The following is a 17,487-nucleotide window of genomic DNA, read 5'->3' as shown; positions in this document are numbered from 1 at the left end:
CTCACCATCCCAGGGTCATACAAGCAAGCCATTGTACTTCTATCTTTGGCCTGTCTTATCTAGGCATAGATAAGGTGATTAGCCAAGGACTTTTCCCCAGGATAAGGGAATCCAATACTAGAGGGCATAGGTTTAAGGTGAGAGATTTAAAAAGGATCCGCGGGCCAATAAGGCGGGTACAATTACAACATTTAAAAGACATTTGGACAGGTACATGGATGGGAAAGGTTTAGAGGGATATGGGCCAAACACAGGCAAATGGAACCAGTTCAGTTTAGGAAACCTGGTCAGCATGGAGGAGTTGGGCTGAAGGGCCTGTTTCCATGCTGTATATCTCTGTGACTTGATGAATTCTTAAACCAGCCGTTGTGCCCACACATCTTCTTTCCGACTGACCCCCTGCCCCTTTGCTTGGTGCTTTTCTGTTATGGTGAGGCTGAAGTCAGTACTTAAAGGAGAATGCAGCTGTGTTTGGACCATCTCTCAGTTTGGTCTGCTAACATGCCAAAGGGATCAACTGTGAAGTGGGAGCTCAGTCAGTCAGTGTTTATGTTGCAAGTTTGAGTAAAGTCAGTGACTGTTCATATGTGCATGTTCATGTGTGCGTGTTCGTGTGTTCATGACTTCACAGTTGCGGCACATCCCGAATGGAACAAAAATGGTCATGCTACAATTAACCCGACAACATAAATATTGCCTTTATTTTAACACAGTTGTAAAGTGAAGTAAAAGTAGGGTTTATTTATTAGTCACAGCCAAGCATTAACACTGCAATGAAGTTACTGTGAAATTCCCCTAGTCGCCACACTCCAGCGCCTGTTCGGGCCAATGCATCAAACCAGAGAACTCAGAGGAAACCCACACAGATACGGGGAGAATGTGCAGATTCTACGCAGACAGTGACCCAAGCCTGGAACCGAACCCGAGTCTGTGTCACTGTGAGGCAGCAGTGCTAATTACTGTGCCCCTAAAGCAGACTGATTTCAGTGTTTTGGGAAACCAGCCTGTGAAAAATGTTTGAACAAGTGGTGTTTGATGGGTGGTTGTAGTTGGGGAATGTGCGCAAGGCTGGAATTTAACATGTGCTCTGCCAGAATCAAATTCACACATTTCAGCACTGTGTCTATTTTCAAAAGAGCAAACCAAGGATGGGATGAAAACCAGTTTCATTTGTTTCGCCTTCTTTTCACAAGCTTGTTCCTCCAATACAGAATATCTTCCCTGGTGTTTATAGACCTGCTTTCTCCCTTGATCATAGAATTATAGAACCCATACAGTGCAGAAGGAAGCCATTCAGCCCATCGAGCCTGCACCGACCACAATCCCACCCAGGCCCTATTCCTGTAATCCCATATATTTACCCTGCTAATTTCTCTGACACTAGGGTGAATTTAACATGGCCAATCAACCAAACCCTCACATCTTTGGACTGTGGGGGGAAACAGCAGGAAACCCATGCAGACACGGACAGAACATACAAACTCCACACAGACAGTGACCTGAGGCCGGAACTGAACCTGGTCCCTGGTGCTGTGAGGTAGCAGTGCTAACTACTGTGCCACATTGAAGCCCAACCTGAACCTGACTAGGTTGGTACATCCGGTTCAAATGAGCAAAATAAAATAGGAAAAGATTAAAAACTTCTCAACAACAATTGGGGATGAGCAGCGAATGTTGGCCTTGTCTGCAGTGCCCACATTTAATTTAATTTATTATTGTCATATGTACTGGCAAACAGTGAAAAGTATTGTTTCTTGCGCACTGTACAGACCAAGTATACCACTCGTAGAGTACATAGGGGAGAAGGAAAGCTGAGGATGCAGAATGTAGTGTTACAGTCACAGCTAGAGTGTGGAGAAAGATCAGCTTAAGATATGGTGGGACCAATCAAAAGTCTGATGGCTGCAGGGAAGATGCTTTTGTTTAGTTGATTGGTACATGACCTCAGACTTTTGTACCTTTTTCCAAAAGGAAGAAGGTGGAAGAGAGTACATCTAGTGAATTCAAGAAGTGCTACAACTTTTTGGTTAGTGTGAGCAGATTATACATTTGTCATGGGTGATCTCGTGAGACTACACCTGGAATACAGTCAAACTGTCCCATCATGGTTGCTCAGTAGCAGCAGTGTGTACTGTCTACAAGATGAACTGCAGCAATTCACCAAAGATCCTGAGACAGCACCTTCAAAACCCATGACCACTTCCTCTAGAAAGACAAGGGCAGCAGATACACGAGAATACCACTCACCGTCTTGACTTGGAAACGTATCACCCATTCCTTCACTGTCACTGGTTCAAAATCCTGGAAGTAACCCCCCCCACTTCCCCCCGCCGCCCCAACAGCATTGTGGGTCAACCCACAGCTCTTGGACTTCAGCATTTCAAGAAGGCAACTCACCACCACCTTCTCAAGGACAACTAGGAATGGGCAATAAGAACTAAGAGCAGGGATAGGCCATCTGACCCCTCGAGCCTGCCCCGCCATTCAGTAAGATCATGGCTGATCTTTTTGAGGACTCAACTCCACTTACTCCCCCACTCGCTATAACCCTTAATTCCTTTACTGTTCAAAAATGTATCTATCCTTGCCTTAAAAGCATTCAATGAGGTAGCCTCAGCTGCTTCACTGGGCAGGGAATTCCACAGATTCACAACCCTTTGGGTGAAGAAGTTCCTCCTATCTGCTCCCACTTATTTTGAAACAACCTCCCTGCTTGTATCTTATCCATTTCCTTCATAATCTTGTATGTTTCTATAAGATTTCCCCTCATCCTTCTGAATTCCAATGACTACAGTCTCAGTCCCATAATCCAACCTACTCAACTCCGGAATCAACCGAGTGAATCTCCTCTGCATCCCCTCCAGTGTCAGTATATCCCTTCTCAAGTAAGGAGACCAGAACTGCACACGGTGCTCCAGGTGTGGCCTTACCAGCACCCTATACAGCTGCAACATAACCTCGCTGTATTTAAGCTCCATCCCTCGAGCAATGAAGGACAAAATTCCATTTGCCTTAATAAATGCTGGCCAGCCAGCGACACCCATGTCCTACGAATGAATTAAGAAAAATACTGTGTGCAATTTTGGTCTTCATATTTAAGGAAAACTGTGGTACAGCGAAAGTTCACTAAATTGTTCTTTGGGAATGCGGGGATTGCCCGATGATGGGAGATTGAGTAAAATTGGCTCTATATTCTCTCGAGTTTAGGAGAATGAGAGGCAACCTCATTGAAACATGCAGGTTTCATGAAGGGGCTTGATGGGGTGGACCTTGAGATTGTTCTGGCTGGTCGGTGGGGGGGGGAGGGGGGTGCTTAAAATCTCAGGATAAGGGGCCGATCATTTAGGGTTGAGGTGAGGAGAAATTGCAACGTGTGGATATATTTTGAGAGCTCAAAGGCCTAGCTACTCACCTCTAGCTCTGGGTAAATATTATTTGCTGCCATGTGATTGCTGTATCTCAGTATTGGTAATCATTGTTTACAGCCTCGCAGTTTTATTGCAGTATAAACATAGCGCACCAATTCTTTTATCTCTCGAGCTTTCTCAGATCTAGTATTGGCTTCCTGTTTCAGCTAAGTGGAGACTGGTGAAATTAGACCATTTAGCAGGGGAGCGATGCTGGACAGAATCCTGCAGCCCGCCTGTTATATTGATGACCATATTGAATGAAAGTGGTGTAAATAACAAAAATGTGAAGGACAAACAGCGCACTGAGCTGTGCCAATTTGTCCATTATTCCATTCTTGTTACTGAGCTGTTATATTTAATCATGTAACATAAACGTGAATTCCTCGTTTTGTGTGAGTGGCTTTGAGGGGGAGATGGGCCTGCCACTGGATCCATCATAATGGAAGAGTGGATTGTAGTTTACATTAGCAAGTCATTGGGTCAGGGATGCCCCTGGGAGCAGATTTAGGTTTGAGTTGAGGAGGAACCTCTTCACCCAAAGGGCTGTGAATCTGGAATTCCCTGCAGAATCTCTGAATTCCAGCGTTCTCAGCCCGGAGGGGGACATCAGCTGAAGGGGTGTGCTCCAGGGAGGCAGTGGCTTAGTGGTATTATCACTGGACTAGTAATCCAGAGACCCAGATTGCAGCTTTGGGCACCTAAGGTTCGAGTCCACTTAAGACAGATGGTGAAATTTGAATTCAGTAAAAACCTGGAATTAAAAATCTAATGATGACCATGAAATTGTTGTTTAAAAACAAACCCATCTGTGTTTTAGTAAAGTGTTTTAGTACACGCGATGCATTGAGATGCAGGCTTCCCATGGTTTAGACCAGCAATCTTCCTCCTGGGATGTTGCAGTTAATTTGAATGGCAGAGGTGTTGAACCTTAATGCAGGAAGGAAGGATTGGGAGGGCAGATCACACTAGGTGATTTCCATCCATCTCTTGATGCAATGTTTAGTATTGCTGGCCAAGCAGGGTTAGCTGGTCATTGGGCTGTCTTTCAATTGTAAGTATTTGCTCAGTCTTAAGGGGCAACTTAGCATGGCCAATCCACTAATCTAACCATCTTTGGACGTGAAGAGGCCATTTAGCATAGCAAACCTCCCTAACCTACACATCTTTGTACATGAAGGGCAATTTAGCATGGCCAATGCACCTAACCTGCACATCTTTGGAGCGTGGGAGGAAACTGGAGTACCTGGAGGAAACCCACGCAGACACCAGGAGAAGGTGCACACTCTACACAGACAGTCCCCCGATGCTGGAATTGAACCCGGGTCCCTGACGCGGCGAGGCAGCAGTGCTAACCACTGTGCCATCGTTCCAGCTGCTGTCCTTGGACAAGGAAAATGTCCTTGTAAATCTGTGATGGAATATAGTGAGGGGGCTTTTTTTTGTTGAATTTTATTTTTGAAGACTTTCAAAAATATTTTGGTAAAAGCAGGAACATAATGTAGCATTGTGCTGAACAGATTTCAGCTGCTAATGAAGAGAGAGACCATAACAGAGCCAGGCTGTGCCATCTTCAGATATGCCCATTGACAACCACTCTTTGGCACCTTCTTGTTGCTGCTCAGTTTGTGTGTTTGCCATCCCGTTAGTCACTGGTGAAGAACAGAAACATTGAGTGACATTTTGGGGACTCCCTAACAGCACTGTGGGTGTACCTACACCACATGGACTTCGGCAGTTCCAGGAGGCGGCTCATAGAACAAAGAACAACCCAGCACGGGAAACAGGCCCTTCGGCCCAACAAGCCCGCGCCGCCGCATCACCCTACACCTATTCTACCCTGCGTGTCTATGAATAGAACCCCTGACTTAGCCAGATTCAGGGGAGAATAGTGTCAATTTGGTAAAACCAATCAGCCTAAGAGCACATCTTTGGGGTGTGGGAGGAAACCGGAGCGCCCGGAGGAAACCCACGCATCCACAGGGAGAATGCACAAACTCCCACAGACACAGGCCCAAATCCATGTATCTGCACAGCCAGCACTGCTAGTCACCGAGCTGTTGCGGCGCCCGTCTACCGGTCCAGGATCAAGCACACACACCGACACGAAGTACTAGGCCACTCCTGGAACCTCCAAGAGTAGCCCACGCACGACCCACCGTGTGCATGCCCCTCGTTTGACAACGAGGTGGACTTCCACCTGCGGAATAAAAGACAAAAACGTTAATCACAAGCCTGCCTTTCCGGTCTCTCCCGAGGTTCTAACCCTTATTTAATACCCCTACCATAATCCTCCATCCTCGTTTCACTCATGTGCCTATCTAACTGAACCTTAAATGAGTCCAATGTTCCCGCCTCCACCACCCTACTCGGTAGCGCGTTCCATACCCCCACAACTCTGCGTAAAGAACCTTCCTCTCATATCCAAATTATATCTCTCCCCCCTCACCCTTAAATCATGTCCTCTTGTATTTGTTACCAATCTAGGGAGCAGTCTCTCACTATTGACTCTGTCTATTCCCTTCAGTATCTTATATACCTCTATCATGTCCCCCCTCAATCTCCGTCTTTCCAAGGAGAACAGTCCCAGTTTCTCCAACCTTTCCTCGTACCCCAGCCCCTCATCAGTCACTTCTCAAGGGCAATTAGGGATGGGAAGTAAGGGCTGGCCTAACCAGCGAAGACCATATCCCCTGCATCAAAAAGACAATTATTGACAAAACTACCAAAATGAAAATGAAAAGATTTGACTTGATTCATCATTGTCACGTGTATTGGGTTACAGTGAAAAGTATTGATTCCTGCATGCTACACAGACAAAGCATACCGCTCATAGAATACATAGGGGAGAAGGAATGTAGAAACTAGGATGTAGAGAAAGATCAACTTAATATATGGTGGATCCATTTAAAAGCCTGATGGCAGCAGGGAAGAAGTTGTTCTGGAGTCGGTTGGTACGTGACGTCAGACTTTTCACCTTTTTCCCAATGGAAGAAGGTGAAAGAGTACATCTGGTGAATTCAAGAGGTGATACCACCTCTCTTGTTAGTTAGAATGTAGAGAAAAATCAGCTTAATACAAGATAGGTCCATTCAGAAGTCTGGTAGCAGCAGGGAAGAAGCTGTTCTTGAGTCAGTTGGCATGTGTTTTCAGACTTTTGTATCTTTTTCCCGATGGAACAAGCAAGTGACTTAATGTGCAGTGGATGGACAGATCTTTGGCAGGCACGAGTGTTAAGAATTTCAGAGCAAGGGAAGTGGATGAAGTTGAGGTGAAGATCTCTCATGACCTTATTGAACGGTGGAACGGTTTGGAGGGATGTGAGTGGTCTACCTGGTTCCATTCCCCATCAAGTCTTGTATTTAGTTATGTAGTCTGACAGTTTTATAAGTGGAAGTTTTAGCCATATCTTGTCTTATTGCACTTCTGACAGCACAGAATGAAGTTGTGCCCACTTCTTTGCAGAACAATCCAGTGAGTCTCATCCCTGTACCCTATCCCTTTAGCTCTGAGTTTCTCACCCTTAAGCATCCATCCAGTCAAAGTGAACAAAAGCAAAACGCTGCGGACGCTGGAAATCAGAAATAAAAACAGAAAATGCTGGATAAACTGAGCAGGACTGGCAGCATCTGAGGGAGAGAAACTGAGTTACATTTCAAACCCATGTGACTCTTCCAGATCAGTTCTGTGAAAGAGTCATGGACCTGGGTCCGATTCAGAGTGACTGCCTGTGCAGAGTCTGCATCTTTTCCCCACTTGGGTTTCCTCCGAATGCTCCGGTTTCCTAAAAACAATCCAAGGATGTGCAGCTTAGCTGAATTGGCTAAATTGCCCCTTAGGCTAAATTAGTTGGATTAGCAAATGGCTAATGCGTAGGGTTACGGGGATAGGGTGGAGGTAGAGGACCTGGCTAACGTACTCTGTCAGAGAATTGGTACAGACTCAATGGGCTGAATGGCCCCTTCTGCACTGCAGGGATTCTATGACTCGAAACTGTTTCTCTCTGCACCGTTGCTGCAAGCCCTGCTGAGATTATCCAGCATTTTCTATTTGAAATAGTTCACGGACTCCGCTTCCTCCACCTTCCTAAGCAGCACGTTCCAGCTCATTACCTTTCGCTGTGAGGGAAAAGAAAAGTTCTTCCTGCATCCCCTGCCCCAAACCTGAAATCTGTTTCCCTTTGTCTCTGTACCATAGCTAATGGGACCTTAAGTATCCTAGTTTATTAAAAATGCCTCCAGAAAGATAACCTTTTTGTACACGGTGCCACATAATGAAGGTTTCGGCTGAAAATAAGTAATTTTATTTTCTTCTTAATCTTGTCCTTCAGTGAACAATTCGTCAAAGCCCATGGAAGAGTCGGAACAGCCAGTGCCGACCTCCACCGACACAAGTGACAAGTGCAGTGAAGTGCCTGAGGCAAAGGAGCAGAGTAATGGCCTGGGGGAGTGTTCAAAGAAACAGAATGGTGGCAGTAGTGTCTTAAGCGAAGAAGCTCTGAAATGTGCCGAACCGTCAAAATGCAGCTCCAGCGCAAAGGATTCTCAGGACAAGGCGAATGAGAGGAGAGCTTTGTGCGACTCCACTCCTCACACAAAACCCACTCTTGCTGAAAGTGCTGCTGCGAAAGTGGAGGAATCAGAAGGCTCGCCCGAGTGCGGCGACGTTACGGTGACGGACAGCAACCTGGAGCCGCGCGGCGGGGACGCCGAGGGGCAGTTAGCCCGGGTCGGCAGTGAGCTTGATTTCGACTTGTCCAGCGACAGCGACAGCGAGTCACTGGAGGGGAAAAGGGACTCTGCCTCGCCCTCGCCCACCTCCAGCGTGGAGGCCGAGAAAGAGCCGAGGAAGGCGAGGAAGCAGAGGAAGGGGCAAGCGGAAGTGAAGCTGAACCACTCGGAGAAGGGAAAAGCGGCGGAGGTACCGGAGTCCGAATCGCAGGACAAAAGCCTCGACCAGGGGCCCGAGGGGGACGACGATCAGGACTCGCTTGGTGACGTCGGGAACGGGTGCGCCGACAAGAAGGAGGCCGAAACAGAGTCTCAAAACAGCGAGCAGTCGGGAGTGACGATGGGTGAGTCTCTGGACCAGAGCATGGACGTGGAGGAGGAGGACCTGGACGAAGATGACCACCTGATGTACTTGGAGACCATCCTGGTCCATGTCCACACGGAGTACTTTTCTCAGTACGAGAAATACCTTAAAAAGGAGAGACAAGTGCCCGATCTGAGGAAGATTGTTCCGGAACTGAAGAGCAAGGCACTCGAAGGCACGACGATAATATTCAGCGGACTTTACCCCACAAACTACCCGATAGAAAAGACGAGAGAGTGGTATCACGCAACGGCACTTGGAGCCAAGGTTAAAAAAACCTTATGTTTAAATCCCAAAGACCCCAACAGGACAACTCACTTAATTGCAGCTCGACCTGGTAAGTACATTTATCTCTTGTGCCCAATGTGCTTCTTATTTTTGTGTCGGGTACAGAATGATCCCTTTAAGACTTCCACGCTGAGTTGGATTGCGAGTTTGACTTATATAACAACACAAGGTAATGGTAGCTTGGTTTTATTCGCACATACAGTGGCTGTCTATTCATGACCTGTGTATAGCTGCTAATATTAAACATCAATTTCATTTCCATTGTACCAATTTTGTTTCCTTTTAATGAGGTGGCAATGCCGGCATTGGACTGGGGTAAGCATAGCAAGAAGTCTCACAACGCCAGGCTAAAGTCCAACAGGTTTATTTGGAATCACGAGCTTTTGGAGCGTTGCGCCATCATCAGGTGAAGGGACAGCACTCCGAAAGCTCATGATTCCAAACAAGCCTGTTGGACTTTAACCTTGTGGTGTGAGACTTCTTACTGACTTCTTTTAAGTTTTGGATCTTTGTGTCTAGAAACGCGCCATTGATTCCAAACACTGCATCTGCCCTGCTCACCATTTCATTGGTTTAAAATCGAAAACTTGAAGCAATGCCTTGCATTTACATGGCACCTTTCACGTCCCGAAGCACTTCACGGGAACAAACCGGCGAGCAATTGGGCCCGAGCCCAAGAACTGGAGAACGGTTGTCTCAGATGTTGGGCAAAGGGTTTAGTTTTAAGGTTGACCTTAGATCAGAGGCAGTGGGGAGGGAATTCCAGAGCTCAGGGCCCCAGAGAGTTAAAAACGCCAGCGACCCAACGATGGAGTGGGGATGCACAAGAGGTTGGAGCTGGAGGAATGCAGAATTTCTGGAGGCTTTCAGGGATGGAGGAGATTACCGAGCTGATTTCAGGGCTGGGTGGAAGGGAGGAGGCAGGCAGGAAGGAGAGTCCAACCATCAAAGGAATTGAGAATCCAGAGGAGAATTTTGAGATTGAGGCATTGATATACTGTGAAACCAGTGTAGGCCATCACACACCAGGTGATGGGTCAGCTGGTCTTGGCATGAGTTAGGTGGGCAGCTTTTGAGACAAGCTCAGGATCTCAGCTCTTAGAGGTCGGCAAGGAGAGCATTGCAAAGGTCAAGCCCAAAGCACGGATTGAGGTTTTTTAGTCACCAATAGACCGAAGAGCCAGGAATGAAGGAAGTTGGGAGATGGAAAGTATCGCAGGCAATTTATGGAAGGATTTTCTCCAGGGACAGATGTGGGGTTGTGCAGGGGAGATGAACGGCAGGGGGCTTCGAGGGAAAATGCAAGGTCTTTGTGATTGAGTTTGAGAAGAGCGAGGCCCTGTGAGTTGGTGAGACCAAGAAGTTGGCCATTAGCATGAGTAAAAGGATTTGTGTGGAAGGAGAGAGGTGAACACTGAGGAGAGTGGGATCGGCGAAGTTGGATGTGCTTTAACCTTTGGAGACGGTTATGTTTTGCATTGACTGTTGGCAATCAAAACTTCAATTCTTCCCGGCGTTAGCTGATTAAGTAGAATTGCTCACGGCCGTTGATTTGAGGCCATGGTGGAAAATAAGCCTTCGATCTGGAGACACGTTATTTAAAACAAAATGTGCATATTACTAAAATGTCTTTGAGTTGATCCATGTACAATCAGACCTGATGTCCAACTGGACATACCTATTTGAAATTACAGTGCCACAAGGCCTGGAAATCGCTTGTGGGTTCACCATTGCGGGCAAGTCTCGTGAGATTGCTGCAGTTCCAAAATGTCTCCAGTCATGTGCAGAGTGAGTGGAGGTAAGAAGCAGAGAACCAGTGATGGGGTCTTTCTACTCTTTGCCCCCCCCCCCACCCCCTCCTCCCCTCCTCCCTCCCATCTTACTCTGGCACCAATCCTAACATCCTCATCCCCAGGGAGAACGCTTTCTATTGGCATCTTTAATTTGCAACAGAAAAGAAAATGTGCGTGTCAGAGTGGAGGAAGGCCCTGGTTCGAATACATCGTCACTGTTAAATCACGTGTCTCCATTTAATGGATGGTTGGTTGATTGTATCTTTCGCTGCTGTACATCTGGAGCACAGTATTGCCCCAGTTATAAAGTAATTGGGCTATTGACATTCCAAGAAAATGCCTTCGGTACTTTTGAGAAAATAAGTAAAGCAAATCCATAAAAACTGGTGCCCACAAGCCTGAAGATGAGTGGAAAATCAGCAGCACTCGTCCATGTTACATCGTATAAAAGAAAACAAGATAATCAACAGGAGTATAAGACACAATCACCATCAGGTTAAAAGTCACTGCCAAACCACCCTTTATCTTCTCACTGTCCCTCTCTCGTTTTTTATACCTGTTCCTCTCTCTCTCTCTCTCAATCTCTCATTTTGTCTCTGCTTCACTTCCACTTGTGGGTGAGGCCAGATCTAGGAGTTATAAATACAAGAACACCACGAATAAATCCAATTGGGAATTCAGAAGATTTTACCCAGGGAATGGTGAGCATGTGGAACTTTCTATGGGGGTCAAGGAGACTAATAGTTAAGTAGGAGCTAGCTAGGAGAATTAGAGAGAAATGATGGTTTGATCTGATTTATTATTGTCACATGTATTAGCATACAGTGAAAAGTATTGTTTCTTGTGTGTTATGCAGACAAAAGCATACCGCTCATAGAGAAGGAAAGGAGAGAGTGCAGAATGTGGTGTTGCAGTCATAGATAGGGTGTAGAGAAAGATCAACTTAATGTAAGGTAGGTCCATTCAAAAGTCTGTTGGTAGTGGGGAAGAAGTTGTTCTTGAGTCGGTAGGTGCGTGACTTCAGACTTTCTGTCTCTTTTTCCCGATGGAAGAAGGTGGAAAAGAGTATGTCCGGGCTGTGTGGAGTCCTTGATGATGCTGGCTGCTTTCCTGAGGCAGCGGGAAGTGTAGACAGAATCAATGGATGGGGAAACTTCTTTGAGTGATGGACGGGGCTATGTTCACAACCCTTTGTAGTTTCTTGTGGTCTTGGTCAGAGCAGGAACTATACCAAGCTGCAATACATCTGGAAATGATGCTTTCTGTGGTGCATCTGTAAAAATTGGTGAGAGTTGTAATGGACATGCTGAATTTCCTCACTCTCTTGAGGAAGTAGAAGCGTTGGTAGGCTTTCTTAACTACGAGTGGAAGAAGTTTGGAGCTTAAAAACTGGTTTCAGGTCAAATGGTTTGCTTCTATGCAGCTAAGGCCTTTGGAACGCAAGCAAAGAGAAACCTCACATAATGATTCAAGTAAGAATCATAGAGTAACTGACGTAAGCAAGGGAGTGGATGCAACACCTTGAGGTGAGGGGGTGTGGCGTTCTAGGTAGGTGGTTGGCATTGAAGGGGTGTGGGATTTTAGGTAGGTGGTTGGCAGTGCCATCCCCTGTATTAAAATTATGTCTGCGCCAACAGTATACCCTTCTTCAATACATCAGTTCTCAAGTAGCCCAAATCTGTGGGTTTTGATGGGTGCTAAGCTTATTAATGTTCTTTGAAAGATTTTCAAGAAATGAATTCACTGAGAAATCATTGCAAAGCGAGAAGTATTCATAATTCACTGTTTACCAGCAGTGGGTCACAATCTTGTGACACAGTTAATCAATCAACCACAGCGATTTAAACTGAGTTGTGAGTCAAGTAGAATCAGAATTAAACACAATGTCCAATTTTGCTTTGCATATCTTGAAATCCATGGCCATACTATTCATTTCATATATGCATCTCTTTACTCCTCTCCCTCTACACCCACGTCCCTTCTCTGTCTCTCTTTGCACTCCCTTCTCTCTTTATACTCCCTTCTCTCTCTCTCTACCCCTTGTCTCTCTCTCTCTACCCCTTGTCTCTCTCTCTCTACCCCTTGTCTCTCGCCCTCTCTACCCCTTGTCTCTCTCTCTCTACCCCTTGTCTCTCTCTCTCTACCCCTTGTCTCTCTCTCTCTCTCTCTACCCCTTGTCTCTCTCTCTCTCTACTCCTTGTCTCTCTCTCTCTCTACCCCTTGTCTCTCTCTCTCTACCCCTTGTCTCTCTCTCTCTCTACCCCTTGTCTCTCTCTCTCTCTACCCCTTGTCTCTCTCTCTCTCTACCCCTTGTCTCTCTCTCTCTCTACCCCTTGTCTCTCTCTCTCTCTACCCCTTGTCTCTCTCTCTCTCTACCCCTTGTCTCTCTCTCTCTCTACCCCTTGTCTCTCTCTCTCTCTACCCCTTGTCTCTCTCTCTCTCTACCCCTTGTCTCTCTCTCTCTCTACCCCTTGTCTCTCTCTCTCTCTACCCCTTGTCTCTCTCTCTCTCTACCCCTTGTCTCTCTCTCTCTCTACCCCTTGTCTCTCTCTCTCTACCCCTTCTCTCTCTCTCTCTCTACCCCTTCTCTCTCTCTCTCTCTCTCTACCCCTTCTCTCTCTCTCTCTCTCTCTCTCTGCCCCTTTTCTCTCTCGCTCTCTGCCCCTTTTCTCTCTCGCTCTCTGCCCCTTTTCTCTCTCGCTCTCTGCCCCTTTTCTCTCTCCCTCTCTGCCCCTTTTCTCTCTCCCTCTCTGCCCCTTTTCTCTCTCCCTCTCTGCCCCTTTTCTCTCTCCCTCTCTGCCCCTTTTCTCTCTCTCTGTCCCCCTCTGCTCCTTCCCTCCCGCTGCGCCCTCCCCTCCCTCTCTCTCTCTCTCTACATACCCCTTTCACTCCCTCTCTCTCTCTTCCCCTCTCTCTCTCTTTCTCTCTTGCTCTGCCCTTCTCTCTCTCTCTCTCTCTCTCTCTCTCTCGGAGCCTCCCCCCTCTCTTGAAAACCAAGGCTATGTGGGCTGGGAAATCTTTGATGCGACACCCATTTGATGCGCAGTGTGCAGTAATACTGTCAGTACAGAATCCTCCCAAGCTTTGTAGTCTGCGGCAGCACTTCCTGAGGGCCTTGCGCCATACAGTTCGACAGTGCTACCACTGGCAGCTTTGCGATCTGGAATGGGGTGGACCAGGGCTGTGTGGTATTGTGTTCCCTGTTTTCCTCCTGATTTACACTTTTCCCGCTAACATGGAAAGAGTGCACCTCTACACACTATCCGATGGGGAGTTTAACAACTTAACAATTCTGAAAGTCAAGACCAAGCTGCCTGTGGTGTGTCTTAACCGGGGACCCTCTGGTGATGCTGCACCCATTGCCCAGATTGAAGAGCAGCTCCAAATGCCCAGGAATCCTCAGTCCTTTGCCTGTGTCACATCCCCCCTCGCCATTTGTGTCAGGAAAACTGGAGTAGTGGGCCAGGTGGAGATACAACAGTCAGAAGCAGGCAGCACATTCTGCTACCTTGGCTCTACGATGACAAACCTGTGGGAGAATGTGTGACTGTTCACTTTTGGCAGGAAGGATAGAAGAGCAGAATCTTATTTAAATTGGAGAGTGACTGCAGAATGCCTCAGTGCAGAAGGACGTATTGGATTCTGTGAAAAGTATTGTTTCTTGCGCTATACAGACAAAGTATACCGTACATCGAGAAGGAAAGGAGAGGGTGCAGAATACTGTGTTGCAGTCACAGGGGGTTAAAAAAAAAAGTCAGCTTAATATATGGTGGGCCCATTCAAAAGTTTGATGGCCGCGGGGAAGAAGCTGTTCTTGAATTGGTTGGTACGTGACCTCAGATTTTTGTATCTTTTTCCTGATGGAAGAAGGTGGAAGAGAGAATGACCAGGGTGTGTGGGGTCCTCGATTATGCTGGCTGCTTTTCCAAGGCGGCATAGACAAAGTCACTGGATGTGTGTCCTTGTGCATGAATCACAAAAAATCACCTTGCAGGTACAGCAAGTTATTAGGAAGGTAAATGGAGCATTGACCTTTATTGCCAGGGGGATGGAGTATAGAATTTGGAAGCCTTGTCGCCACATTCGGATCACACCTGCAGTGAGGGCTGTGCATAGCTTTGCCCTTCTTACTTTGCATTGGAAGTAGTTCAGAGAAAGTTCATTGGGCCATTTCCTGGGATGAAGGAGTTTTATGAGGAAAGGTTAAGCAGGTTGGACCTTTACTGTTTGGGGTTTAGAAGATTGAGAGCTGGTCTTAGTGAAACATATAACATTCCGAGAGGCCTTTTAAGATCACAAGGAAGATTACTTTCTGTCAGAAGGTTATAGAGTTTTACAGCGTGGAACAAGCCCAATTTGACCACACCGTCCAGTTTTTACCACTAAGCTCGTCCCAATTGCCGCATTTGGCCCATATCCCTCTATACCCATCGTACTCATGTAACTGCCTAAACGCTTTTTAAAAGACAAAATTGTACCTGCATCTACTACCACCTCTGGCAGCTTTTACCAGACGTTCACCACCCTCTGTGTGAAAAAAATTGCCCCCTCTAGATATTTTTGTATCTCTCCCCTCTCACCTTAAACCTATGCCCTCTAGTTTTGGACTCCCCTACCTTTGGGAAAAGATTTGACTATCTAGCTGATCTGCACCCCTTATTGTTTTACAGACCTCTATAAGATCATCCCTCAGCTTCCTACACTCCAGAGAAAAATGTCCCAATCTGTCCAGCCTCTCCTTTTAATTCAGATTTTTTATCATATTCAGTTATCATATTTAGGATTTCTTTAGTTTTAGTTTAACAGAACAAGTTGGGAGTCCATAATCCAGGACAATCAGAAATCTGGCTGTCTTGGGTGCAGGATTTGGGACTTGTACCTGTATTTTTCTAGGAATTTTCAGTACTCAGTGCTATTTTCTAACCAGTATATGCCAGTTGGAATCCATTCAAAGAAAGGCACTATTAGGACGCCAGCCTAATTAGTTGCTTCTGTGTAGTGGTCACCGAATAGAAGTTTTAAATATATTTCAAAAGTGAAAGTTGAAGGGATCAAAGGATATTGGGCGGAAAGACAGGGTCAGGAACTGAATTTGAAAGTTTAAAGTTTATTTATTCCTGTCACAAGTAGGCTTACATTAACATTGCAATGCAGTTACTGTGAAAATCCCCTAGTCGCCATACTCCGGCACCTGTTCTGGCACACTGAAGGAGAATTGAACATGGCCAATGTATGTAACTAGCACATCTTTCGAACTGTGAGAGGAAACCAGAGCACCTGGGGGAAACCCATACAGACACGGGGAGAACATGCAGACTCTGCACAGACAGTGATCTAAGCCGGGAATTGAACCCAGGACCCTGACGCTGCGAGGCAGCAGTGCTGACTACTGTGCCACCATGCTGCCCAACAGATGATCAGCTATCACCATAATGAAAGGCGGCAGAGTAAGTTGGAGGGATGGAATGGCCTCCTATTTTCTGTGATGTTTCTAAGGTGTGTGATTCACTGTTTATTTTGGTGCCCTTGTTTGAAGCACTGAGGATTTTAAAAATTGCGTACTCTTTCTCCCTGCCTTCACCACTTGCTGTTTGATTTGATTTATGATTGTCACATGTATTAACATGCAGTGACAAGTATTGTTTCTTGCGCGCTATACAGACAAAGCATACCGTTCAGAGAGAAGGAAAGGAGAGAGTGCAGAATGTAGTGTTACAGTCGTAGCTAGGGTGTAGAGAAAGATCAACTTAATGCAAGGTAGGTTCATTCAAAAGTCTGGTGGCAGCAGGGAAGAACCTGTTGGTATGTGACCTCAGATTTTTGTATCTTTTTCCCGATGGAAGAAGGTGTGGGGTCCTTAATAATGCTGGCTGCTTTGCCGGGGCAGCGAGAAGTGGAGACAGAGTCAATGGAGGGGAGGCTGGTTGGTGTGATGGATTGGGCTACGTTCATGACCCTTTGTAGTTCCTTGCGGTTTTGGACAGAGCAGGAACCATACCAAGCTGTGATACAACCAGAAAGAATGCTTTCTGTGATGCATCTGTAAAAGTTGGTGAGAGCCATAGTGGACGTATCAAATTTCCTTATTCTTCTGAGAAAATAGAGGCGTTGGTAGGCTTTCTTAACTATAGTGTTGGCATGGGGGGATGAATTGGGGCACAAACTACTTGAAGAGATTTAGAATATTGCTGCTTGAGAAGTACCAACACTGTAGCATGTGTGAAGCCTCGTTTATAATATGCCATAAGATAAATCATTGGCTTGGAGCTGGAACTGACGATAAATCAACTTTGGCAAGATGTGCAGTGACTTGTCCCGCCTTGTGAAAAAGTTGTTTTTTTTTTGGCCGTGCTCCTTTGTGTATAAAGCTGTTGGCTAAATTAGAACATGGGTATCTTACAGATCGATGTGTGAAGTTGAGTAATTGCGTGTGAATTTTTATTTAGGTCGAGACAGCTGAGAAGTGTTGTGTGAAACCTTGCATTAAATAATTTCCCGTGCTGGGATAACAATGTTAAGCTTTGAAGGGTCAAAGGATTCTGCCTTGTTTAATGCTACCTGAGCACAAAGAGGGAAGTTGGGAAAGTACCGGAGTGGAAATAACTATACATTCCATCTGAACAGTCCCAAAATCGCTTATCATAGAACCCCTACAGTGCAGAAGGAGGCCGTTGAGCCCATTGAGTCTGTACCGACCACAGTCCCTCACAGACCCTATCCCTATCACCCCATGCATTTGCCCTAGCCAGTCCCCCTAACACCAAGGGGTAGTTTAGCACGGTCAATCCACCTAACCCGCACACCTTTGGATTGTGGGAGGAAACCGGAGCACCTGGAGGAAACCCATGTAGACACGGGAAGAACGTGCGGATCCGCACAGACAGTGACCTAAGCCAGGAATTGAA

At 46.3% G+C, this 17,487-nt stretch overlaps 1 protein-coding gene across 1 annotated transcript in view; it reads left to right on the top strand.

The window, feature by feature from the left end:
* The window catches only part of ctdp1 (CTD (carboxy-terminal domain, RNA polymerase II, polypeptide A) phosphatase, subunit 1), a 299,871-nt gene that overhangs the window by 55,395 nt on the left and 226,989 nt on the right, over positions 1-17,487 (top strand). Inside the window, exon 8 of the mRNA XM_080193894.1 lies at positions 7,738-8,838. Coding sequence (XP_080050020.1) covers positions 7,738-8,838 — 1,101 coding nt within the window. The remainder of the gene's footprint in view (positions 1-7,737; positions 8,839-17,487) is intronic.

The sequence above is a fragment of the Carcharhinus amblyrhynchos genome, chromosome 8 (genome assembly GCF_965287045.1).
Source record: "Carcharhinus amblyrhynchos chromosome 8, sCarAmb.v2.hapA, whole genome shotgun sequence".
NCBI classification, from domain to species: Eukaryota; Metazoa; Chordata; class Chondrichthyes; order Carcharhiniformes; family Carcharhinidae; genus Carcharhinus; species Carcharhinus amblyrhynchos.
The sequence above is the reverse complement of the archived record's forward strand: the minus strand, read 5'-3'. Positions and strand labels throughout refer to the sequence as shown.